This window comes from Daphnia magna, linkage group LG8, assembly GCF_020631705.1.
Source record: "Daphnia magna isolate NIES linkage group LG8, ASM2063170v1.1, whole genome shotgun sequence".
Lineage (NCBI taxonomy): Eukaryota > Metazoa > Arthropoda > Branchiopoda > Diplostraca > Daphniidae > Daphnia > Daphnia magna.
The window spans coordinates 8,842,387-8,868,002 of record NC_059189.1 but is presented as its reverse complement, the minus strand read 5'-3'; the positions used below and the strand labels follow the sequence as shown (position 1 = coordinate 8,868,002).

General features: G+C 39.9%; 6 protein-coding genes across 10 annotated transcripts; 2 read left to right on the top strand and 4 right to left on the bottom strand.

Annotated features, from left to right (window-relative positions):
• Positions 1–103: 103 nt before the first annotated feature.
• On the bottom strand, positions 104–3,447 carry LOC116929686 (rho GTPase-activating protein gacJ). Of its 2 annotated transcripts, none has more exons than XM_032937002.2 (8): positions 3,275–3,447; positions 1,576–3,216; positions 1,355–1,506; positions 1,138–1,300; positions 895–1,036; positions 714–809; positions 548–643; positions 104–437 (listed from the first exon to the last, which is right to left on the bottom strand). In XM_032937002.2, the coding sequence occupies exons 2-8, from the start codon at positions 3,213–3,215 to the stop codon at positions 321–323; spliced, it is 2,406 nt and encodes an 801-aa protein (XP_032792893.2). In that variant the 5' UTR covers position 3,216; positions 3,275–3,447; the 3' UTR covers positions 104–320. The 2 variants fall into 2 exon arrangements, with proteins under 2 accessions (XP_032792893.2, XP_045033543.1); XM_045177608.1 differs by having other exon boundaries at positions 3,280–3,447.
• Positions 3,448–4,313: 866 nt separating this feature from the next.
• Positions 4,314–6,886, bottom strand: LOC116929708 (bone morphogenetic protein 7). Of its 2 annotated transcripts, none has more exons than XM_032937043.2 (5): positions 6,349–6,886; positions 5,921–6,289; positions 5,576–5,854; positions 5,437–5,507; positions 4,314–4,735 (listed from the first exon to the last, which is right to left on the bottom strand). In XM_032937043.2, the coding sequence occupies exons 1-5, from the start codon at positions 6,740–6,742 to the stop codon at positions 4,475–4,477; spliced, it is 1,374 nt and encodes a 457-aa protein (XP_032792934.2). In that variant the 5' UTR covers positions 6,743–6,886; the 3' UTR covers positions 4,314–4,474. The 2 variants fall into 2 exon arrangements, with proteins under 2 accessions (XP_032792934.2, XP_032792933.2); XM_032937042.2 differs by having other exon boundaries at positions 5,437–5,513; positions 6,349–6,883.
• Positions 6,887–8,551: 1,665 nt separating this feature from the next.
• Positions 8,552–11,381, top strand: LOC116929719 (endoplasmic reticulum-Golgi intermediate compartment protein 3). Its single transcript, XM_032937054.2, has 10 exons — positions 8,552–8,884; positions 9,074–9,099; positions 9,171–9,303; positions 9,383–9,633; positions 9,694–9,868; positions 9,941–10,069; positions 10,801–10,840; positions 10,925–10,991; positions 11,054–11,148; positions 11,223–11,381. Exons 1-10 carry the CDS (start codon positions 8,791–8,793, stop codon positions 11,356–11,358), a joined length of 1,146 nt encoding a protein of 381 aa, XP_032792945.2. The 5' UTR covers positions 8,552–8,790; the 3' UTR covers positions 11,359–11,381.
• LOC116929763 (reactive oxygen species modulator 1) lies at positions 10,109–10,694 on the bottom strand. Its single transcript, XM_032937109.2, has 2 exons — positions 10,413–10,694; positions 10,109–10,304 (listed from the first exon to the last, which is right to left on the bottom strand). Exons 1-2 carry the CDS (start codon positions 10,547–10,549, stop codon positions 10,196–10,198), a joined length of 246 nt encoding a protein of 81 aa, XP_032793000.1. The 5' UTR covers positions 10,550–10,694; the 3' UTR covers positions 10,109–10,195.
• A 68-nt stretch (positions 11,382–11,449) lies between the features above and the next one.
• LOC116929724 (transcription termination factor 3, mitochondrial) lies at positions 11,450–12,956 on the bottom strand. Its single transcript, XM_032937063.2, has 4 exons — positions 12,157–12,956; positions 11,971–12,094; positions 11,820–11,910; positions 11,450–11,759 (listed from the first exon to the last, which is right to left on the bottom strand). The coding sequence occupies exons 1-4, from the start codon at positions 12,744–12,746 to the stop codon at positions 11,482–11,484; spliced, it is 1,083 nt and encodes a 360-aa protein (XP_032792954.2). The 5' UTR covers positions 12,747–12,956; the 3' UTR covers positions 11,450–11,481.
• A 115-nt stretch (positions 12,957–13,071) lies between these two features.
• Positions 13,072–23,883, top strand: LOC116929681 (phosphatidylinositol 4-kinase beta). 3 transcript variants are annotated; one of them, XM_045177607.1, is made up of 13 exons: positions 15,313–15,966; positions 16,554–16,605; positions 18,756–18,983; positions 19,055–19,288; positions 19,377–19,787; positions 19,869–20,130; positions 20,195–20,476; positions 20,551–20,785; positions 20,864–21,253; positions 21,316–21,434; positions 21,521–21,691; positions 21,751–21,944; positions 22,029–23,883. In XM_045177607.1, the coding sequence occupies exons 3-13, from the start codon at positions 18,772–18,774 to the stop codon at positions 22,684–22,686; spliced, it is 3,168 nt and encodes a 1,055-aa protein (XP_045033542.1). In that variant the 5' UTR covers positions 15,313–15,966; positions 16,554–16,605; positions 18,756–18,771; the 3' UTR covers positions 22,687–23,883. The 3 variants fall into 3 exon arrangements, with proteins under 3 accessions (XP_045033541.1, XP_045033542.1, XP_045033540.1); XM_045177606.1 differs by lacking the exons at positions 15,313–15,966; positions 16,554–16,605 and adding an exon at positions 13,072–13,206; XM_045177605.1 differs by lacking the exon at positions 16,554–16,605.
• The last annotated feature ends 1,733 nt before the right edge of the window (positions 23,884–25,616 follow it).

The window sequence follows — 25,616 nt, the reverse complement described above, 5'->3', positions numbered from 1 at the left end:
AATAATAATTGTTCACTCGTTTTGCGAAATTCGACACTTTAGCCAACGCCAGACAATTGATTTTCTACATGACTAAAGGGCATAGCCAAATGAATCTGAAAAATAAAGTTCAGTTTTATATATTTTTTTCTTAACACGAAACAGAGGTTGATTTCTTGATTTGCTGATGTCAGTGTCAACGAGCAGCTAATTCGATAATCGACAGCACACCGTTGAAACAACAAAGCAGAGGTGAAATTATGGAAGACACTTAACATGTCTTCTATTAACACGGACAAAGTTCGTGACGCCAATAGAACGAATAGCTTCATTGAAACAGATCACAGGAAACGCACACAGATTCCAGGAGTGTTGTGGTTAGTAAGAAAATTTTTGGCTCCAGTAGAAGAAGAGAATCGCACGATAGCTTTGCCTTCCTGCAACTTAGGGTAAACCTCCTAAAGCAGAAACAGTGAGAAATATTATTTTGAAAATTTTCTACCGAAAACGGTATGATTTGCATTAGTATAATAATAATAATAATTATTATTTTTTTATTTCAACGTACTTGAACAGTTCCAAACGTCTGACACAATTTCCACACGTATTCTTCGGTGGCATTTGTATTTAAATTTTCGATGGTTACCGTTTCACTGATGCGGGTCTTAAATACGAAAGAAGATGAATCAGCTTGCTGTTAATAATTATCATATATTTTTTATTTTAAAAATTACCAAATTCTGAGGTAACAAGGAAGGTGGAGCAGTGGGAATCACCTGACCAAAAGGGCTTTCATGATTACTACCTGATGGGGGCTCATCGATGGGAACCTAGATCAGTCACGAAAATGAATCAATTAAATAAGCGAATTCGGAAAGAAAAATGAAAATATTAATATTAAATGCAAACTGATACCCTTCTTTTTTCGAGAATTTTTCCGCTTTTATTCTTGACTATGATGATTTTATACCGCCGGTTTACTCCGACGGCAGCTTGAGGGATTGCGCGAACAGAAGTTTGCACTGTCGGTGTTGGCTTAACCAACACGGTTTTTCGTCTGTAGTAAAAAAAAAAACAGCATTAAGAATGAAGCATGCCATAGATTGCGCGAACAATTCTATCGCAATCAATAAGTAGAAATGACTAATGTATATTTACAAAGTGGGGGAGACACTGTTCTCCTTGATTGTCTGGTCTGCTGTTTGCGGGTTCAGTGGAACCCCATCCAATCTCGAAAATGGAGATGGATTTATGTTTGTGTTAAGTTGCCTGTTGGTATCAGGGACTTTTGTCGTCGGTGACACTGTAGACGACGGATTGGCTAAGAAAACGGAAATTCAAGTCAATAATTCTTGCAAGTTATTTATTAATTTACCAGGTAAATTCTTTGCAGGTTGCGTTGGGGTTGTTACAGGTGAAATATCATCTTTACCAGCCATAGATGCCAACTTTTGACGTCTCCTTTCCTCTTTCATTTTTAGTACTTCTTCGCGCTTCTTTCTTTGTTCTTCCATCTTTTCGAGATAACTTTTCGGAGGAAAAACAACAATCGAATTACATAAATATTGAAATCAAGTGTAATTTTAATGAGCTTACTCTTTCATTTCTGGAGAAACATCTTCGGTGGTGTTGACGATGTTTGTGCTTACACTAGACGGAGGAGATTCGGATACAACTGGCGTAGGCAAGACAGAAGCTTGAAGTGTCGAAGGGGTGGAACCTGTCGTTGGTATGACTGGTATAGGACGAGGAGAATTTATTACAGGCGGAGGAGGTTTCCTAATAGGCGTTGGGAGATGCGGAGCCCTCATATTTGGAGGAGGAATCCGCGTGAGAGTGGTGCTTGCCGAAGGTAACGCACTTGTTACGGTTGAGGGAGATGGCGAATTAAGCGGAACGCTGCGCGTGGCAAAAGTTCGCACAACCTGGATATTGCCTGTCGGCCCAAGTCTCAGTTGCTTGACTGGCGCACTAACGGGCACTTCGGTTGCCGCAGGACGTTTAGATGCTGCTGAAAGTGGCGTCAAGAAACGCACCGTTTGTGTAGGGTCGTATGAATGAGGAGGTGGAGGGTCAAACGAGTTAAACCGAAATCTTTGGGTCCGTTGGTGCTCAGGATGGTATGAAGCTCGTAAAGGCCCATCGCCGAAGGGAGCCGGTAGTATCATATCCATTAAATTCTGCGGTTGGGCAGGTTTGAAACGAGGGGGTGACATTTGATCAATCGGTCCATTCAAGCGAGGCGGAGGAATATTGGATTGAGGAGGCTGCATAAATCGCATGGGCGCAAAAGATGGGGGTCTTGAAGTATTCGGCAAACTTGGACCAGGAGGGGGACGTTGATGACGAGCTTGAAACGCGATTCGTGGTGGTGCGTTGTCAGAATGTGAAAAGTTTAACCTGGGTTCTGGCAAAGGAGTGACTCGACTAGTGCAACCATTTTGGATTGTCGCAGAGCCTTGATAGTGAGGATTTATGAATAGTCGATTGACACCATTGTTTCTATCATATTCCATGAAGGGGTGATGATTAACTAAGTGGTGATCCTTAATTGGGTATCGTTGAAACCTTTGAGGTGGAAATCCATGGTGAAAATCTTGAACAAACAGTGGCTCACAATTGATTGGCATTGAATGCCTCGGAAACCCACCTCGAGGTCCATGGTAATCCATGACTGATGGAGCTCTTCCTATCAATGGTCTGTTTGGGCCATCAAAAAGTGGCCTCTGATTATAAAATCCAGGAGAACCCATTCTGGTGGGAGGTACACTCCTCATCTGGACAGGTATAGGAAAGTTGGGCTGACGCTTAAAGTTCAAATTTTTGTAAGAGCTTGCTGGTTGTCCACTTTTCACAATACACCGTTTCTGATAACTTTGATTTGTAGTTATGCTACCAACTATGGCAGTTTGACTGGTTGAAGATGTTTGCTGTCCTTGGTGAGGTTGTGGTGTGTTTGTTTTTAGTTCTTTATTAGCTTCTTGGCCACTTGCTGTGACTTCTTCATACTCAATTATGTCTTCATTAAGCCCCAGATCCAAAATATCCTCTTCAAGTTCATGAGTTTCAAATTCAGTGTCGGAAAAGTTTGGTTCACTCTCATAAGGAAATCCAGGCTTTCTTTCTGTTATTTCATCTTCTTCAAGAAGCCTTTCTTCTTCTTCTTCTGCGATATCGTATTCAGTGTTCCAGGTTCCCATTTCGAGTACATCCTTCTCCTCTAGTTGATCCTCCATTCTACAACACAAAATTTTACCTTAGAACGCAAAAAGGGAATGGTCGTAACATTTATTACCCTACTTAAACAATAAGCTTTAACTTCGAAGAAAATGTTGGAAAAATAAATTCAGAACTATGCCAAATTGAAACTAAAATTGTCATGTAGCAAATTTTCTACGAAATCCAAGCCATTCTTATTTAGTGATTGAAATGAAAAACTAAATCGGATGCCCGTAAATTGCGGGAATGCAAAGACGGGACGAGAGGGCTCAATATAGGAAATAGTATGCGGAAAGGGCAACGGGCGGATCTCAGGCTTGCTATAAAGTATAAACTGCCTTTCCAATATTTTTGAAATTAACAAATAACAGTGCCGTGCTGCTGGGGCTACCCTGCAAAACAAATAGGAAACCAGGGGAACCTGTTTCTTGTCCAGACAACAGAAAGCACAGTCTGATTAAAGTGTGGGAAAAAACGAGGTAGGGATACCAAAAGTCATCGTTTCTCTAGCCAGATTTATAGAGTATCGGAATCACTCTTTCTCTAAGATAGTATTTAGTATGTTAAGTTTTTGTCAACAGACTTAAAAACAAGCTACTGAAGCTATTAGAATAAAATTCATTTTTACAATGAAAATGAAATGTATTTAATTTATAATATAATTACAGAGATACAAACGGAATTAAAACCGCTTAAGCGGTTTTCAACCAAATAATTAATTAATAAGAAATAACGAGTTCTTTCCATAATCGTTTCTGTAGTTAATTTCGTTCTGCACACCTGTTTTGTCTGATGTCGATTTGTTTGCAAATATTTGCTGTGCAAAGTAGCTTTTCGAAAACGTGCGCCTATCCAGAATTGCGAGTTGGTTGGCTAATTACACAGAACAAAACATATACAATATGTACTATATTTATATACGTTTGTATATGAAAGTGCACTGATGAAGCTGTCAAATGACATGCTCAGGAAGTAATTTTGCAATGTTTAAATTTGATATCAAAATTCGTATTCTTTAGACCACTAGTTTTTGCCAACCTGTCCTGCGTCTGATGGCGTGGTTTTTCCTTTGCTAAGTTACTACCGTACTTAAATCGAAAACAAAGAAATGTAGCTCGGCGGACAAAGCATTTATTTATGATGTTAATTTTTTAAAACATATTAATTGCACAGAGATATTTACAATGTCACGACGCAAAGAAAAGCACAGAAAATATAATATACGGTGGCGGATGATTATTAATACATACACATTTCGAAAAACAGGTTAAATGATTCAGTGACAACCACAAGATTTTACAACCATGTTCCGATATTTCTTCAAGATTACATTAGAATTATCGTCAAAGTAAAGGACGGAGATTGACGATAGTTTGATTGGCGCGCAACAAGGCTTGGGAACACGGTAAGGGTTCATCAGATGAACCAAAGTTTGAACTATAGCATGATTTGACGCATTCATGTGAGCATTCAGTGGAAACGAACACTCGCCATTGCAGTAGGAAGCTGCGTATCCATCAGGGGCGATGATCCAATCCTGGAAGGATGAAATATTTTCAAATTAGATTAAGGAATTCTTCTTAGCGTTCACAACAACTTCCAGAAATGAATTCTTTGATCGGACCTTCAGGGTACAACTTCAATGAAGATATGCCAGCAATATGTAGTAACTCTTATCAGAATATACTTTCCATTAATAAACGACTACCTTCTGTATAAGATATAATATATAGACAGGTTTTTCACCAATGTAAAAGAAATTCAGCAAACGAGTGCGATGCATATTCCAGTCTAGGGCTTGTTTTCTTCAGATGTTGAAAGTAACTCAAAGGACTAACAAATTGGAACTACAAATTTTATGCTTGCTTATCCGGCAAAAAATAGCACATTTGCGCTCTCTTAGGTTTACCTATTTCAAACACCATTTTTTGTTTTGTTTCTTTTTATGGTAAAAATTTCAAAGCCGGCTATACTTTTCTTTAATAGGCTTTTTTGGTTAACAACGCGGACAATCCTTTTCTTTGTGCACCGTCAAATGTCTCAGTCGCATTCTTAGCGACGTAATGCTACTATGAGCCTAAAATTTATCTATGCGGTCTGTTACCCTTTCCATGTCAAATATGGATAATTTAATAGACTCATACAATAATTTAGTAGAATTTTACCGTGAAGTTTACGGACGCCTCGTAACTTGTTTAAGATTATTATTATTAGAAATAATTTCAAATCGGTTATTACCTGCCACCCCAGATCTCGGAAACTGACGTAAAGGTTCTTTTTTTGACAACTACGTCTGGACAATCTTGCATCTAAATCTAGTAATGTAAAATAAGTAAAAAATCGACAAGAAATTCTTAAAATCCGAATTCTTTTCTACCCGCGTATGGGTTCCAGCCTCCGAATTCTTCGGAATCTTTGCTTCGCTTTCTGTTGTTATTGGGAGTTTGCCTACGTATTCGGTTACTCCTCTTTGAAACTTCATTGTCATCCTCATCTTCATTATCAGTCAGTTCTTTTTGCAGGACCTGCACCTGTTGGTCAGGCTGTTTGTGGATGGCGGGCATCAAAGAGCGAAAAAATGCTACCATAAAGGGTTGTAATTTGTCATTGCCGTGGGATCCTACTAATCCAACTTCTCTGGCAGATGCTTGTCGGCCTACAAATATAAACTCGTACCATAAACAAACAAAATGGGATATAATTTACATTATATCGGAAAAACCTGTAGTAGACGAGCGGCAGACCAACTGAAGCCCGAAGTTTTCTTCAGGTCTCTGTAACCAATTCTTAAGAGGCAGAGATACATTGAATGCAACCCAACCTTCTTGGTGGCTATCAATTTCCATCTGATCAATATAGATCAATATATCTTCCAACCCAATCTCATACACTGTAATGGTAAACTGTTGGCTTTCTATATGGTTATCAGCCTCTTCCAGTTCTGTTGGGTCCATGTTTTCATGAGCCATGGTGAAATTAATATACAATCGAAGTTCAGCTGAAATAACTGTGGTTGGTGCTGGAACTTCAGACAGATCAAACCATAACCTGCCAAAGCTGTGATGATGCCTTATTCCATGTAAGTGTTGTCCTATTCACAAAATGAATAATTTACAACAAATATGTTGAATTGTAAAATAGACTTATTACCCCGATTAACAAAGCTCATAATAACATCAGCTTCATCCATAGAATGTACATCTGAATCTGAAACATTAAACTCTTTCTCAATTAGATCAGGAGTTAGTTTTAGCTCTCCTGAATCTTCCTCAGTTAGAGATTGGTAAACATCAATTAAAAAGCGTGGGGCAGAGCTGAGACTATCATCCACCTGAAGTTTTCTTCTGGACGGTACCATTAAAACAGGTCGAGGACGGTGCTGAAGGCCCAAGAGATGGAGTATTTCACTTTGCATTTCTTTTTTTTCTCGTTTATTTAAATGCTTGTGGACCACTGTTTGATCAACCCCATTGTCGTAATAAAAACCAGACAGAGCGGCGCAAGATGCAACAAACAGAAATGGAAGTACTAAATCCTGCATCATAACTGCATGCAGATAACGGGTTTGACAAACAAGACAAACAAGACAAAAAACTTGGAACAAAGCCTAGTGCCGGACAAGCACACCTGCACATCAAGGCGCGATGACTAAAGAGCGAAGACGATCCCAATTTTGTTGGAATTCAAATAGCCTCCAGGTATTGAAGGTGGTTGCCATAGACCAAGATCGGATGCTGAGTTGCCAAGGCTGAATTCCGACCTGGGGTATTTTTCCTCTCGGGCCCTATAGGAGGGAAATGAAAAATAATATATTTAATTAAGTTGTAGTTAGTTTTATTACAAAATCTTTTGGAATCGTGTACTATACCTCTGTGCTGATATAATACACAAAATTTTATCTCCAAAAAAGCTGTTATTTTTCCAAGAAACTTTTTGAAAGGTACTTGTTTACAATGTACCGTAGCAGACGAAAAGTGATTGACTGTGACTAGTGACTGTAGTGTCAAACTGTTTTCGTTTTTTATGTCATGAGTAGTGTAGTTTGTGATGTCAGTAATGAGTTATTTGACACAATTAGTCTTTTTAAGTTATCTGATTATGCTAAAGGATTTATTCATAAGGAAAAAGAAATTTACTTAGAAAAACGTCTGCTTCTTGTTCTACAGTTGTAATACGGGGAGGGGGGGGGGGGTGTTGTGGAAAGGTAAACAAGTACCTTTCAAAAAGTTTCCTGGAAAAATAACAGCTTTTTTGGAGATAAAATTTTTTGTATTATATTAGCACAGAGGTATAGTACACGATTCCAAAAGATTTTGTAATAAAGCTAACTACAACTTAATTAAATATATTATTTTTCATTTCCCTCCTATAGGGCCCGAGAGGAAAAATACCCCAGGTCGGAATTCAGCCTTGGCAACTCAGCATCCGATCTTGGTCTATACAGAACATAAATACAAAAATGTTCCAAGTTGTGTTTATTATTATAATTGGAAGACAAAATGGTAACCATCCATAGTTTTTTCCTACACCTATAGATACGATACTTATTACTTTGGAGTTCCATATAAAGCTATTTTCGAAGTAATTTTGATTGAAACATTAAACATTAAATTAACTAGTTACGATAAAGGTTAGACAAGTTCCGGATGCTGAGTTGCAAAATCTAAAAATTCTGCCTGGAAAACAGAGAAGAATTTTAACAAGGAAGTGGAAGGGATAGGGCGAAAGTAGGATACGTAAACATATCGTTTATTTATCCTTACTTTGGCGACAACATTCTGTGAAAGTTTAGTCTACGTCTTATTTTTTATATTTTTTCCAAGTCTTCCTAAAACTGAATTGATTAAGCACAAGTAATTCAATCTTACACTAGCAGATGTAGCAAATGTTAGCCGTTTGCTCTCTGTTGTTATTTTCACTGCCTGTCCGTTAAAAAAAAAATATAGAGACAATTTTATTTTTCGTTCCAATAACTTGAAGGGGGGAAAAAAATCACTCCATTGAAAAATGTTTGGATTTTAAATTTTTTTTATATGAAATGGATAGCCCTCTAGATTTGCGTATTTTGAACGTATATTTTCCTGATAATAATTATTTACATTTCTTGTATTAGACTACTGGAGAAAACTTAATGATTTTTTTTGTACTCTTATTATAATTATTAGATTTTTTTTATGTAAGGAATATCACGATCAGATTTGCCGTCTTATCAATGGATTTATTTGATCGGCAATCAAATCATCTTGAAATGATGTGATCGCGTGAACATACCGTTATACTTAGTTGTTAAATAATAATTCATGAAAGAAAAAAAAACCTCCTATTTAATTCTTTATTGCATAAAAATTAAGAAGTAATATTAATTTGGCAAAGCTTATATTTAAATAATTAAAGAACGTGGATTTAAATATTGTATTTATATTCCACCATTGCGCTTCCGCCGATTAGAATCACCCCACCGGTCGTTCTGCGGTTGTGGGTTGTCTAATGTCAAATATCGAGAGGTTGTCAAAACAATCAAAAGGTTCCAAACCAACAATTGTTGTCATCTTGCTTCTGCATTAGTGATAAGTTTCTTGAACAACACAGAAGATGATGAAGAATCTGGGAAGTGCATTTAAAACAATTGATGCTTATCCAAAAACACTAGAGGACTTTACAATACGAACAGCAACTGGAGCTATTGGTATGTGTTTCATTATTATATTTGTTTACTTCAAATGACATTTCCATAAATTCAGTTAGCAACCTATTTCACAATAAAAATTGTTGCTTGAAGTGCCACAAACAACACATTTTAATTACATTGTAAAATAATGGTCACATGTTGGTTGAACTTGTATCTATGCTTACAATATTTTTTCTTTTCTTGCAGTTACTGTTTTCAGCAGTTTGATTATGGTACTTCTTCCTTTATTAGAATTTTAATATTATGTTAGAATACATAACCTAAATTCCTATTGAAACCAAAGGTTTTCCTATTTGTCATCGAATTTCAAGACTTTCTATCAGTTAGTGTTTTAGAACAATTGTATGTGGATACTACACGTATTCCAAACATGAAGATAAATTTTGATGTTACATTTCCCAAAATTTCTTGCTCATGTAAGTATTTTTAAATGATTTTCACAAATATTTCAAAAATGCAATAAACAAAAACTAAGCTTCAAACTTGTATTGCTAGATTTGAGTGTGGATGCTGTAGATTCATCTGGTGAACAGCAGCTTGGGGTGGAACATAATATTTTCAAACAACGACTCAGCTTGTCAGGAGAGGCATTGCAAGCTGCTGAATTAGAATCTATTAATAAAAGTCATAACCAAACACACACAACCACAGAAGATACAGCCATAAAATCCTGCAATAGCTGTTATGGAGCAAAAGAAGGATGCTGTGATACATGCGCCGAAGTTCGAGAGGCTTACAGGCAAAAAGTATATGTGAAGTAATTTAATTTGGTGTGTTTAACTAACAAGATTTGAGTACTTTCTAAGAATTGGGCTTTTCGACCGGACGAGTTTGAGCAATGTCGAAACGAGAAAAATTTGACAAGAGATGACTCTGTTTTTAAAGAGGGCTGCCAAGTTTATGGGTATTTAGAAGTCAACAGAGTCAGTGGGTCATTTCATATTGCTCCTGGAAAAAGTTATGCTATCAATCATGTTCATGGTAAGTTGCATCCTCACCAATGTAAACTGAGAAAGTAAACTTAGTAATGGACTATGTTTTGAAATTTAACAGTACATGATGTCCAGCCTTACTCATCTGAAGATTTTAATGTAACACATCACATTAATTCACTATCATTTGGATCTTCCCTAGTGGGGAAAGCCAATCCTCTCGATGGTTTCTTAACAGCTGCAGATAAAGGTAGGATTATAAGACTAAATATGATTATGAGAGCAGTGGTCCAGGTGAAATATTTAATTATCTCAATTTCATTACAAATGTATTGGTTTCTCTAAAACTACTAGAATACTCTTGCAAAATGTATGTTTAGCATCTTATTCCGGTTCCAATAGCCATGAATGTACCAAAAGTTCCACCACCCTGGACCATAATCTTGCCAACAGTATTGATCAATTCCCTTCCTCTCAATCCTTGTCTGCAAAATAATTGCATAATTTATAGAAAATTAGTTTATAAAGAATGCAATGATGCCAAAATATTTTGCGGCTCCATATGAACTTAAAAAGCAATATCGCAAGCTTACCTTAAAGCTCCAAAACCACCAAATAAAGCTCCAGTAGCCATGCCAATGCTGAAGCCCATAATAAAACCAACTTTCATCTTGTCAAAACAGCTTTGCTGTTGACCTTGTTGGTAACCACCTCCAGCTGGCATAGGCATTTCGTTCTGGTCTTTAGTTAAGCTTTGACGGGCAAGAAATTGAAGAAGAAAGTTTTTGTTATTTTTAAGGGAGCAAGAGGTTTAACGTGTAAACGTTGTGCGACTGGACGAGCAACGAGACAGTGTCTCGAACTGCTCGTCTGCTTCACGACTCGTACACTGTTGCCAGTTTGTTTAAGCAGAACTTTCCTGTTCTTGCTTTCAAAATTCAAGTTCCAAATTTTAACATGTGAATCTGCTTTGTTCTGCAGGAGCCATGATGTTTCAATATTACATCAAAGTTGTGCCAACGTATGTACACCAAGTCGAATTTCGGCGTACCTTTCTACTGAATGTTTCCACTACTAATTGTTAAATGATATTGTATAATTGTAGGTGGTATGTTAAACTTGATGGAGAAGAATTCCACACCAACCAGTATTCAGTCACACGCCACCAAAAGGTTAACTCGTAAAAAAAGAAATGAAAAAAAAAAGCCAGTTTTGTAAAAGTTCTGAATTCCAGGTTGTTTCGTCCTATGGGGGGGAAAACGGAGTCCCGGGCGTTTTTTTTACTTATGAAATGAGCCCTTTACAAATTTCTTACAAAGAAAGTAAAAGGTATTTACTTAATTATACATTATTACATTGTTATCGGATGCGGATATAAAATTAATCTTTATCTAAACATGTAGATCAATTGGCCACTTCGCCACTGACGTATGTACAATTATCGGGGGGGTGTTCACTGTAGCGGGAATAATTGATTCGCTGCTTTACCGATCATCCAAAATTTTGCAACAAAAACTGCAACTTGGAAAAGCTACGTAAATAAAGTGTACAATCCCGACAAATATTACCGTCTTTACATTCCATTATATTGCGTAAATTTATTTCAAATAAGGTACTAGTCAACCAGCTCTTTAAAACACACCAACATTTCGTAATATTGTATTACATAGTTTTACAAAAATCGTTAAAGTCTTGAATAGAACTTCTCGCTATGTGAACAGCAAAGTACGTGTCCGAATCACTTATTATTTGCAGTGGACTTACGTACCTAGGTAATTTAGGGTCGTATTGAGCACGGTTCAAATGACACAAAAATTCATGACGCTGCTTGATGCGGAACCCTCGGCATGTTAACACCGCGGGAAATCTCAACACGGACTCGTAGTCCATCTTCATCGTGTTGTGGAGATAATCGAAACGGTCCACTAGCATTGATTTGTCTAAAGATAATAGAACCTCTGAATTTATTTCCGTATATCCTACGGAGGTCATAAACATACTCATTAACCACAGTTTTGGTTTAGCAAGTAGCAGTTCTTTGATTTGATGAGCCTCAAATCCCATTTCTTCTTTGAATCCAAAGTTCATTAACTGGAAAAATTTTACGACTGGTTAATGACTATCCTTTTCTTTAAACGAAAAAAAAGTTACCTTGATACCCTGAAGGCTGCTGGTGATGAGACGAGATTCTTTTGTCGCCACTGCTCTCAGTTCATCTCCAGTTAAATGAAAAGTTTGTTGCACAAACCCTAGTCTGTTGTCTATTCTCTCAGGACTAAGGTAATATTTAACTTGGATTCATTCAATAAATTGCACTTGGTGTAGAAAATGTTTTACCTGAACAGGAGCCAATGTGGATTTCTTGACAAAATTCTAGAGATCATTTCAGAGCTAAATTTTTTTGAGTGCAAATAGTTGATCCGGATTTCCAGGTCCTCAATGCTTGATTTTAAGATGTATGGATTTTTTGTGAAAAAAAGCCCCAAACTGTCTGATGCAACACCTTGGTCCACCAAAAACTGAATAATTGGTTGGACATCTTTTTTAAAATCTAATGCCATGACCCAGGAATGAACATCTGTCTTCCTTTCCCACTGATGAATTGAAACACCAAGTTTAACCATAAGCTGGAGAAGCTCTGATTTATTCACAAGGGATGCTAAGTTAAAACTTGGAGAAAAAAGGGGTGTGACACCTTCAAAACTAGAATCCACAACTAATGGATTGTCAATTTCTTGAGATGGGATTAGCCGTAACTCATCATCCAAAACATGGGGTCCTGGTTTCTGGAAAGAAATAACAGGGAGGTTGTTTTGTTGCACCGCAGAAGCTACGACCCCTTTTCCTGCACATTGCGCTTGATTTCTAATTGTAGTATATCCAAGCAAAAACTTTACGTGCTTGAAACGAAGGCTGTGTCGCAACATTTGCTTTAGCTTTTTCACCACTTTTGGCCAAAAAAAAATACACGGTCGAATAACTAAGCGTTGCACGGAAACTATTTTAAGCTTTGATTTATCAAAAACACGTGTTTTTGACGTTGTCGTTTGAAATGCTGGACACGATGCAAGCAAAAAACTGTGAGGTTTTAGACAAAAAATAAACTTTCTTATTTCTTTAACATGTGAACAGTCGAAGAAACAAAACAGTAGAGCAGACGACAAAAATTAATACAGTGCAGTTGATAACTTACCGTAAGATGGCGTTCGGTGTTTTCTTTTTGGCAGACAGCTAAGACTGTTTAGAGCAAGATTCTTGGTGGTCACGATTGAATCCCAAAAATTGTGAAACAGAGCCGTGTCAAAGAAGAAGTAAACCATTTATTTGATTGTTGCCATCCTTGGGAAACAATGGCTTTCACCCAGTCAATCTCATCCAGTTTCCAGTGTAAGTACATTTTAAGGCATTGCTTGTAGTAGAATTATTAAGGCGCCTAGCGACAGCGGCATTTTGGCCAGACCGTACAAACTGCTGTATCAGTATGGAGGGATGTAATCTAATTATGCTGTGCTCCGAAACAAGGCCACGATCCAAGAGTATTGAGAATCCTCGAGGAACTTCACCATATGCCAGATTGTCCGTTGGCAATGATGACAACATCATCGATCAGATTAGGACGAAAGAATAAAAGAAAAGAAACATCTCGAGTTCTTTCTTTTGGTAGAGCGAATACGAAATTCTAGTGCACATGCACCGACGTTGCCTTCCACTTTTCCAAGCCTTCTATTAGAAAGTTCCGCCGCCGGGTTTTGTATTTTAGCCCAGCTCGCACTACTTGCCTTGTTTCTCTTCGTCTTTTTTTTTTTTTTTTTTTTTCTGTTTTATTTTGTTGATTGACTCTCTCCCAACTACTGCGGTGGTCGACATTGTTTTCCAAGCACGTTCGTCATTACGTTTTTAAAGGAGAATACAGTAATGGTCATGTTTTAATCATTAGAACTGGGAGGGAAAAACAACCAACAAACAAAAGCCAAACAATAATGCTGGTTTTGCTTGAGCGCTGGTAACTGATGCTTTGCCAAAATGGAAAGCGAGACGAATTTCGTTTTTCTTTCACGATTTTTCAGTTTCCGACACCAGTGTATCGATGACAGTTTTTATTGGTTTGGCCGCGCCCCTCTGTTTCCGCGTATTGAAAGCCCTAGAGTATCGAATAGGTCAACGAGTTTGGTCGTATTCGTTCTCTCAGACCCTCCTTCCCCTCTCAAACTACTTTGCCGGCCTTCGAAGTTCCATGAAACGAATCTCGAGTCTCTTAAGAGTTGAGTTCTACATTTTCCTCTTGTTCTCCCCTAACACTGCATCTTCCCATGCGTGTTTTGTGAAGGTCTTTTGGGACATATAGAGGCGGATGCTGTTATAGGCTGGACGGTCCAAAAATAGTTTGGAGAAAGAATGCTAAGTGAGAGTGTTTCAGATAATGGGCGAGCGCCGAGTTTATAGGCGGCTTGCCACGTTCCGAGTCGATACCCATAACCCAATTCTTGTTTGACTTTAATTGATGCCTTGCTCATTCTTCCTATGTAAAGAGAGAGAAAAAAAAAAATTCGGTTGTTGACCAGTTCGTTATTATTTTGAGTGTGGTCACCAGGAAAACCTTGGTCTAGATTTCTACGAGCGATTGTTTTTGTGCCCTCCCCTCTGGAATTCAGAGTGGGTGAGTCATCGGGGGGTGTGAGAATCCATTCTCTTCATATTTCTTAAAATACTTTAAAATAGAAAAAAGAACAGCCGCTTGTCTACTGTTTTTTTTTTTTTTTCTTTGGGTAAAATTCTTTTCTCAAATTAGTGGAAAGATGACGGTATGCTGGCGTTCTCTGTCATTCTGGTTTTACCCGCGCCCAGGATGGCATCTCCATTTTTTTTCGCTTGGGCTGATGAGAAATACTGTCAACTTATCGACGCAAAAGTTGAATTCATCGGGGCTTGGTGGGCAAGATTATGTTGAATCAGCAAGATAAATTTTAATGGTATTCTTTGACGTAGGATGAAAACAAACTCCGCCCTAATCGCCATAAGAAAGTCTTACGTCATTTCGCGGAGGCGGAATTTGCGCCATCCTGCCGAGCAATAGCTAAATTTTGCAGTCTTTGTGATTGAGCAATATTTTCGCAAAGGTAGTTGTGACTTTACAATCTGTAAAATGACGTCAGGCTATTCGTCGTGATTCATGCGTTCACGACTGCTTTTCACAACAGCCGAAAAATCTAAACCGTCCTCACCGGTTGTGGAAACAAGAATTGCAAAAGATTTAATTTCGAGTTTGTTGATCCATTAGTAATCACCGTTGTATTTGTTGGATTTAAAAATTGTCATGACGGAGCTAACGCTGACGTGATGGAATTTGCTTCAAAGCATTATTAATGAATTATGGTGAGGCCATCGCCATTTGTTTTTTTGCCTCTAGCGGCGAAAGAATGAACTAAGTGCTCCACCCTCTCGTTTTTTTCTTCCTCGCTTTTCAGCCTCGACTTCCACGGCCGTTCTGCTTTCTACCGTCAGTCTCTAGCCGAACTAACTCAACGCTAGTTGAGGGCGCCTGTCATTGTGTGTCTGTGTTTTTTTTTTTCTTCGGCGTGGTTTGATTGGAATTCCAATCAACTCTCAGCATTTTTTCCCCCCTTGCCTTAGTGATTTCTTAAACGGCTTTTTCCTTATTTCCTGGTTGTATTGTGTATGTCTGAGTTCATGTCGGCTTTCTCTCCTTGGAGCTAGCAAACCTCCCAAAAAAAGAGTGTTATTTCATGGCTTGGCGAAGGCGTATTTACTCCCCCCTGAGCAAAATAGTGTCTGTGCAAGTGTGTGTCTTTTAAGGTATTTTGCATTTGCCGTTTTGGAGTGTGTGTACTCCAACCTTTGATCACAAAACTTGCCAACTGTGTGCGTTTGTCTGTCAGCAACCCCCGAGTATCGATTTGTTCTTCCAAAGGGTGGGGTTGCTAGCTTTCTGAGCCGGTTGTTGGGACTGTACACAACAATTGCCCAAGGAGCGAATTTAAAAAAAATTCAAGTCTTCGTCGTAATACCCGTCACGAATGCAAATCGAATCTAAAGTGACAGATGTTAACATCATGGCTGCTAGGTAATGGCGAACTCGTGCTCACCGAGTAGACAACAAACAACGATCCAGCTGTGATATCAACAAAGGTATTGACGCCATTTTCTTTTAAATCTTTCCCAAACGCGATGGATTTTGCTTGAACGCGTAAAGCCACTAAAAGTAAACACATGTTTGTAGGAGATTGCAATGATGTCAAAGACCTTGAATGGTCCCTAAATCGTACTACACGCTAGTCCCTTCTATTCTAGGGGCATGTAGACATTTTTTTCAAGGCCGTACAAGAATGAATGAAATGTCGTCGTTTGCATATCGATATGGCCTTGTTTTGATTACCAAAAAAAAAAAAACCACGATGTAACCTCGTCGCAGGTGGAATTTAGGTCTAGGCTTACTGCATTTCCGATGAGTCCCAAACATTTTTGTGCGTCGTAGAAACGTGATTTTTTTTTATTTTTTAACGATGATGCTCCTTCTTTGGAAACAATTTTTTCCACCATATTCAGAGAGCCATTCGCAATTTATTCAAGGCTTATGTCCAAGGTAACCTGCGGAACGATTTCCAACACTTTTTTTTTTTACATATCGCAATGGATTTGTTTCTTTCTCACCCTTATTTTTTGTTTCGTTTCCTGTGAGATGATGATACTTAATTTCTATAATTTTATGTTTAAAGGAAATAAATCATACAACATCCGGCCAAGTCGTGACAACCATCGCCGACCCCTGTTAGTGAGTTTGTTATCTATCATGCTGCTATCCCCCCCTTGCTGACAATTCCACCGGATGAACCGAATTATCTCTCCCTCTCGTCTAGTGAACTTGGTGGCAAAATTGTTTACTAGTTGCTATACCAACTGAAACAGTCGAAAAAAGAGAAACCCGCACCCCTGGCCGCTGGATTGTTTCCCCCTCTTTTTTTTTGTTTTTGTTTATCTCGGCTACTGCGACAAATGCGGGTTTACTTTTTACTGGACAAACTAATTCGATTAGGGACTGTGGGTCATTGAGGATTGTTCAAATACCAGTACATAGGACGTTGTCGCTGCGATCGTTTTTTTGTTGTTTTGTTTAACGGTACAATTCCGTTTTTACGGTAGACCCCGATATCCGTTCTCACGGCCCATCTGCCAAAGCCAATTGGGGATTTCGATATTTTGCGCTGCTAGAAAGTTGCCACCAATTTTTCGACGCTGACGTCGGGGGGTCATCGAGAAGCAGATAATGTCGAGTCGTCAGCTGTTGCTTTTTTGTGCGTGTGTTTCACTTGAAACAAAATGTCCAGCAGTTTAAGCTTTCTTTTTCGTGGTCTAGTTTCAAAAAATCCCTCTGGCTTGAAAATTTCGAATAAGATTGGCAATAGATATTGTACAATGAAAGTCTCTCACGGTCCGATTACCATCGTCGTATTTTGCGCCAATCCCAAACTTGTCGCGTGCTCCGTTTACGATGAAAGCGATATGCAGTGAATTAGTTGATGTCGGGGGATGCTCAACATGTTGTCAGCTGTTGATTGAGAAACATAAAGATCCGTGTAGTAGTAGCCTCTGTGAGAAAATAATAGCGTTTCCGGGAAAAAGGAGAATTTCAATGGGAAAGGAAAAACTGATTGGCTCCTGCGAGGCTTATTCACTTGTGCCTATCTTTACAATGTCGCGGCAAGCTTTACAAAATTTTTTTGTTGTTGTTGTAAAGAAAAACTTATTCCCACACGCTATTATTATACTTCGTTTTTTTAAAAAGTATTTCCGGGCACGTTCATCATTTTGTTTATTCAGTGTAGAAGTTGCATTTTCGTCGTCCTCAATATGCGACGTATTGCAGTAAAACAAAATCAAAGAAGGCAATAAATTTTTTATTACGTTTTGTTTTTTTGTGCACGCCAGGGTGTTCTAATTTCGCTGAATGTTGGTCAATCTGAAAACATAATTCCTCGTTCCCGTTGATTTAAATTTCACCACCGCCAGCTTCCGTCTTTTTAAAAAGACGACAGAAAAAAAAGGGGGGAAGAAAACAGATGGTAAATGTCGTTCACCACGCGTGTTCCAAAATAGCATTTTAAACCAATTTCAGTTTGATTTTCCCATTTGTTTACTTTTTTTTTTCTCGTTTGGGAAAGGGGGGTGGGGCGGGAGGGCATGTCTGGAAAACGTATCGGTCTGGCACAAACGTCTGCGTCGAGTGGAATCGTCCTTCAGCACCTCTATGAGACGGACCATTTTATTTTTATTTTGCGATAGGTTTTATAGGTGAAGGTCGCCTAAGATGAAGAATGGTTAGTGCAACCGGAACGACCTTCCTTATTTCACTAGGAGAGGTCGGACAGCAGTTGGTTGACGGCCGTCTTGTGATAGACTAATCGATGGTCTTGGCATTCCACCCTCGTTTGAACTATGTACCGCTAGGTTCTTGGCATCGTATTTTTGCCCTGCCCAGACTTCGTCGAAGGGGTGTCCATTTGTTTTCTTTTTCCTTCCTGGATAGCGATCGATAGCGACGGAGGAATGTTAAGTCTAACAACTATGCTCATGTTATGGCAACGTGACGTGAATTTAATGCCCTTGTGGTGTCCTGTAGAGAGTCGTTAAAGAAAACTGTTCGAGGAATCGGAAATAGGAAATCCGAGGGGCGTTTCAATCGATGGATGAAATTGATTCAGTGTTTGTAGACGATGCCTCTTTTTCGGCTCTAGAACGACAAAAACTTGTTGGTAGGATTCGGGAAATGATGTAGTCTTGTGTGTATCTTGTTTAATGGTCATTTGGGCCAAGCTGTGAACTGTAAATGAGTCATGTGATCAACGTTCTCGATTACGTGGGGGAAAAAAAAAGTTTGGTTATTCTTGTCATGATACCAAGTCTTGTTTCCATTTACCTAGTAACTCCACTGCTGCCATGGAGACGATTGGCGTGATTGAAGCAGTGCGTCCTCGATTGGAAGCCACGGCGCGACAGGCTGCAGCACCTTTACCTGCTGTTCATCTCCACACTCCTTCGCAGAGTCCCATTTCCACACCAAAATTTGGCCACCAACGAAATTTGAGTTTGGATTTCCGTTCAATGGGCATTATTCTTCCGCCTCTGTCTGCCACCATTCAGCCTCACAAGTAATTCCATTTTCCTAAATGTAAAAAAAAAAAAAAATTTGTTTTGCTCAAAATCAATTGCGATGCTCTAGCGGATCGAGACATCAAAGAAATCGGAGTTTAGATTCTGTCCTACAAAAGATTCCCGAATCCGAGTCTGACGGACCTGTCTCGGTCGCCACAGGAGACGGCCTTCATCATCATCCCCATCACGGATCGGTCGATCAAGCCGGTCTTCCTCATCACGGTCATCCACCGCTGAAACCATCTCTATCCTTATCTCTCGATCCGTGCAGTAATCTGTTCCGCTTTAAAGACACGCGAAGGTAACAAGTCCTCCATTTTTGTTTTTGTTTTTTTTTTTCGTTACTGGTTTTCCAATTAATCGTCTTTTGTTTGTTCCAATTCCGAAAGAGAAAAATTTGGTAGCGTTTGCGGTAGAGCTGAGCCGGTTGTTCAATCGGGTCGTTTGCCGGATTCGGCTTCCTCCAGCCCAGTGCTGGCTGCTCGTTTGACTGAATTGCGGACGGGTGTGCTCATTGCCCAAGTTCCGATCACGACCGCCAGCTCATCGCCCAATTTTGATCAATCAAGTCTCGGCTCGGATGATTCCGGTATTTGCTGCTCGGCCAGTGGTGGTGAAAAATTACGTTTGACCCGCAGCGCCGAGTACCTCGAAGACGATGATGCCATGATGCAGTTTGACGAATCAAAAAGTGTCGAATCGGAAGAAATGGAATTTGCACCCGAAACACCGGTTACTTCTCATCCGGAAGCAGATGCATCGCGTGTTTCAGAGGACGAAACAAATGCCGATCATACAAAGTACGTGTTGCACTTTTGTGTGTCTGTGTGTGTGTGGGAAAAACACGGTCTAATCGTTTTATTTCTTATTTCTTCCTACAGGTTGTCTGCCATAGCCACTAAGACGGGCGAAGATGGCGCAGGAGGGAAGCAATCTTTATTATTGCGTTGGTTCGAATCAAAATTGTTTGATATGTCGTATGCCGTCATGTATCTCTTCAACTCAAAAGAATCTGGAGTTCAGACGTATATTGGCAATCGAGTGTTTAGCTATCCACCGCGTGATGTCGATTTCTACTTACAACAACTCGTCAACATGTACATCCACATGCACGACGTGGCCGAAGTTATTCATCCCTACCTGGTACCTAAATGTTTTTGTCGTGAATCGTTTCATATTGCAGGGTTTTAATGACGCAATATCGCAGGTTCATCGGTGTCGTGAATCGGTTGATTTCTCGCTTCAGTGCGCTTGGCTGCTGGATGCATATTCATCGGATGCCTCGTTGCCCACTCAGAAAAAGTCACATGGAACCAAGCTCAAAAATCTGATTTTGTCTGAAGAACTACGTCCCGTTCCTGTAGCATCGACTGCCAAGCCGGCTAAGACCAGTAAAGCTCATCTTACGGTCAAAATTGCCCCACTCTCGACCAAGGGCGTGCATCAACATTCATTTGAAAAGGAGAACGTGACAAACTTACCGCTTCAAGTAAGTTTCCCTTTTTTCTTTTTCTTTTTCTTTTTTCTTCTAGAAAATGTATTGTAATCGTCATGTTTTGATAGCTGGCCAAGAAAACACACCAGCGTTCCCGCAGTGACGCGACCGTGATGATGAAACTGGGCCATCGTCGAACACCGTCAAGTGGTAGCACTAAAAACTGCATCGGTGATTTGCAATCGGGTCGTGCCTTTGATAATGGATGCACTTGCTTCGATGCCGAAAGTGCTGAATTTGCTCGTAAAACGGCCTGTGTTTGTCTCGCTCCACGTCTCCTTCCACAGCTGGAATTTATTAAAGGTAATACTCATTGTGCTCAATGTGTTTTTAGTTTGATTACTATTGGTGTTTTTGTTTTCTTTTTTTTTCCGCCTGCAGCGCTGATTAATATCGGCAAGCGTCTTGGAGCGCAGCAAAGCAAAGAGGAAAAAACTAGTCGATTGGTGGCTGAGCTACGGACGCTGAATCTCAACCTGCCGGCCCGCGTCTGGCTACCTATTCATTCAGATGCTCCCCATTTAGTGGTGCGCATCCCACCGGAATCGGCCGTCGTCCTGAATTCTAAAGACAAAGCCCCTTACCTTCTCTACGTTGAGGTTTTGTTAGTCGAACAGACGCAGACTTGCTCCATTCCAGCTAAAATCAGTGCCACGGCAGCTGCATCATTAAGACACACGCGCTCCGAAGAGAACCTCCTCGATCACCATCCTCTTCACCACAATTTGGCCGACTCGATTGGCCACGGCAGTCTCGTTCCGTCAATTAAAGGTTTTCTCTTTCCCCGTTTTATTTAATATGCGTGCTAACCTATTTTCTTTGCAATGCAATAGAATCGATTACAGGAATTCCGGTCGCCGCTTTCCAGATCTACGACGACCTTAGCGATGCCTGGTCACAAGAAGATGACGAAATCTCTGACCAATATCTCCATCTCAGATTGTCTCATAAGGTTGTTGAGTTGTTGAATCATCTATATCTATATCCATCTGTTTTACCGTTGTTTTTTTTGTTTTTGTTTTTCTAAATTTTGCACAGGATCGAGGAGATACGCTGTCTCAAATGAGCCAAGATTCTAGTGATTCTCGAGAACGAGAACCGATTTTCATCCAAGCATCCGACATTCGACGAAGATTGACCGATAGTCTTAATGCTCCCACTAAATCTTTCCAACGTGATCCGGAAGATCCTTCGGCAGCCGCTCTTAAAGTAATGCCTATTCCCCAAAATTCTCTTTGACAGTTGAAATTAATCTGCAATGTTTGCAGGAACCGTGGGAAGAGAAAGTGGCACGAATTCGAGAATCGTCTCCTTATGGCCATCACAGCAATTGGAAACTCTTGCCGGCCATTGTCAAGTGTGGCGATGATTTGCGGCAAGAACTGCTGGCTTATCAAATTTTACTCCAGTTGCATCGCATCTGGGAAACGGAGCGAGTTCCACTTTGGCTCAGACCTTATCGGTACCATCTTATCCGTACACTTAATAATTTTATTAAAATAGATCCTCATGTCCCGTGGTCTTTTTTTTTTTTTTTCTCTCCCAGAATATTGGTATTATCTAATGATTCTGGAATGATCGAGCCGATCGTTAACACCGTTTCACTACATCAAATAAAAAAACACAGTCGTATGTCGCTGTTGGAATACCTTCTCCGAGAACACGGACCAACCAATTCGGAGGCATTCCTCACGGCGCAACGACATTTTGTCGAGAGTTTGGCAGCCTACAGCTTAGTGTGCTACCTCGTGCAGGTGAAAGATCGACACAACGGCAATATCCTATTGGACACTGAAGGCCACGTCATTCACATCGATTTTGGCTTCATGTTGTCGACGTCACCCAAGAACTTGGGTTTCGAGAATTCACCGTTCAAGCTGACGCAAGAGTTTGTCGACGTTATGGGTGGTCAGGGTTCGGACATGTTTGAATACTTTAAAATTCTGATGCTACAAGGTTTGGTAGCGGCACGTAAGCACTCGGACAAAATAGTGTCGTTGGTTGAAATTATGCGTTCTGGGTCACAGTTACCTTGCTTCAAGGCCGGAGCGGCCACCGTGTCGGCGCTCAAGAGCCGATTCCATTTAGGATTGACGGAGGAAGAGCTCCAGCTCAAGGTCGATCATATGGTCGAAACTTCCATGCATTCGCTCACCACGCGGCTCTACGATGGCTTTCAATATTTCACCAACGGAATTCTCTAAACCAGATCAATTGTTCATCGTGTTTTTATTTTGTTTGTTTTTTTTCTCCCCCACCTGCTAAAGAGGATGGACTCGCCTACGGGAAGAAAAAAAAAAAAAAGAAACTCTTGCAACACTGGGGACCATCTTTGTTGTCTCTTATGGATAAGAAAGTTCACACGGCTACCAGAGGATATTGGTTGTTTAGTCCTATGACTGGGCATTTCGTCAGAGCGATTTATTTCACGATAAACGAAACATTTCCTGTTTTATTGCTTTGGTGTCCCCTCCGTAACATCTTGCACGTCTTAGTTGTGTTATCGTCTTTGCGGTCACGTTGTGCTCAATCTTTCTTTGGGGAGGGAAACGCGACGGAGGAGTGGTTTTGAAACTTAACTTCGAGATTCATTCAATGTGTAAACTAAACGTCAAACACGTCGCATTGAAGTGCGGATCAAGTCACTCTTCTGCAAGTTCCCTTTCATTCGTCCTTCAAACATTTAACCAACGACTCGGCTTGTGTGTCTGTAGATAACGTTGTAGTGCCGAAGTTTCGGTCGTCTTCGTTTACTCCCCCTTATTTTTTATTTGCCTCGTTATCTTCTATGCTGCCTTCTTTCAGTTTCTCGCTTTGCTTCATTACTGTCGTTCGGTTTTTTTTTTTTGTCTGGCTTTATTTTGCAGAGAGGGAAAAGCGCCATCATCGTTTGGAACGTTTGCAACACCTTGTTGGCCTGTGATGATTACATTTTCAGACAAACAATGCAATTTAAAATATTCGGTATATCTTTTTTTTTTTTTTTTCATAATCCAATCGTTCCCAGGGCTGCTTAGCCAGCATGATTTATGCAGGAATATATTTCAAAAACTGCTGATTCCGATCTACGGCGTCCATATCTGATAAGGTTTTATATCTGAAATCCACAACGCAGAAAAACGCCATAATTATTGTAACGGCTAATTGCACCGTTGTTGCACTTATTTCTAATTAGTCTTTTAATATAAATGCGTTCATTTTTTGGTTTGTTTCTTTCTTCCTGTTTTTTCTCCTCTTGCAGTGGTTTCTCGTGTGTTATTTCTAATCCAGTTCGTCCGATTGCTTGCCCTTCGTTTTCCGTCGTTGTCGCTACCTCTTTTTTCGACTGTATATTTTCATTCGCATGGATCGAAGTTGAGCTGGGAAATGGTTGAAATAAAAGTGCCAATATTTCAATGAGAGAAAAATATTCAAATTATTCAAGATCTTCTATTCAAACTCTTGCATTCTATGGTCAGCGCAAACAAAATACGTTCGGCAGGGCTTTAAAGACATTTTATTGCTTAGTCGGACTCGCGATAATTCCCGCTCAAGAGTGCCTCCATCGGGTCCCTACTCAACAACGGGATGTCAGCACCAGAGGACGGCTTCCAAACTATTTACGTCCACAGGTTTAAATGGGACCGGGGCACATGTGGAAGCCCCATAGATTCCATTTGGTGTACGTACTTGTTGCGTGGAGCGGTATTTTATGGAAATTACCATTGTAGCAACGATTTTTTCCCTATGGTTAACGCATTCCAGTAGAGAATTCCCAGAGAAATCATTGAAATACTACACGGAGCCCTATCGCGTAAAACCAGTGTTACGTCGAACACAAATGTCGAATAGGAACAAAGAATCTTTGATTTGATCATTTCTATCAAAATATTTTCCGTCTGATGGGAGCGCCTCTTGCGGGTGTGTTGTTTCACTCCTCGCAGAGACTCATTTGTAGCCAGATGGCACTCGCACCAGGCGGAAAATAACTCTTACTGCCCCGACCCAAAACCCTCGTTTTTTCGTATAGTATTCCCCGTAAGAGGGTACCCTTTTTCTGAGAGGGAAAATAGCCAAAGTGGACGAACCAGGGGCCTACGACTCTGGTTCGTCTTCATTATATAAAGGATTCATACTTTATAGCCACTTGTAATAGGAAGGCAATAGTTATTTTTAAATAGTAAACCCAGGTGGTTAGCGATCGGCCCCGATTAGCTCTAATAGGGTTAACCGCCCTGCCCCGAAAAAGGGCATTCAGGGCTGAATCGCGGTGCCACTTTTCAACCAGGGTGGGTTGGGGCAAAAATACGAGGTTACCCCGATGCCATTATAAAAGATGGCTGCTGTTATGGTTTCGGGGTAAATATTGGGGCAGGCGGATATAATAAGCTATAATCGTGGGTTATTATCAGGGCAATCGGATAAAAAAATCAAACGACTATGTTTTTGCATAAACCGATTGATTGCTATCGGGTTGCTTGATTATCCTAATTGAGCCCCGATGCACGAAAGCGATCCCCGATTAGAAAAAAACGCCCCCATTGGCTCGGGGTCGATCCCTACTGTTGGGTGGAGGCGCTGGTACCGAAGAAAAAGAAGAACACCGATTTATTCTGAAAAAGCCCTTTGTAAGTAGAAAATATTAATTGTTTAATTTTTTAAAGAGAGGTAGGGCGGGTTTGGTGCAAAATCATCAGAAGGAGGGTTGGGTAATATAAGTCCAGACACCTTTTTTGTTTTGCCCCCAGGTATTAAATATCTGGAAAAAAGTTGAATATATTTTTGGTAGACTCCCCTACCCTATCTCCCGCGTCGCCAACGGAAACCTACCCTAAAAGCCACTAACTTACGATGAAAAGAATTGAGTGTTTCTATATTCTACCCGATTACCCGACCCGATAATAACAACAACGAATAATTGAAAAACTGTGTTTTGTATTGCAGAAATTTTTCTTGTCTTGGGGTAGGTTTGAGCAAGGCCTACTTAATGCATAAGGCCTGTAAACTCGAATACCTCCTGTGGCGGGTAGGCGTTCCCTAGTACGAGCCTGAATAATCTAGTTTATTATCTTGTGTCTAGTAATTTTCTATCACTAACCACTTTAGAAATAATTCCACTATAAACAATAATCCCATAAGGGTTCTATGACTCCGG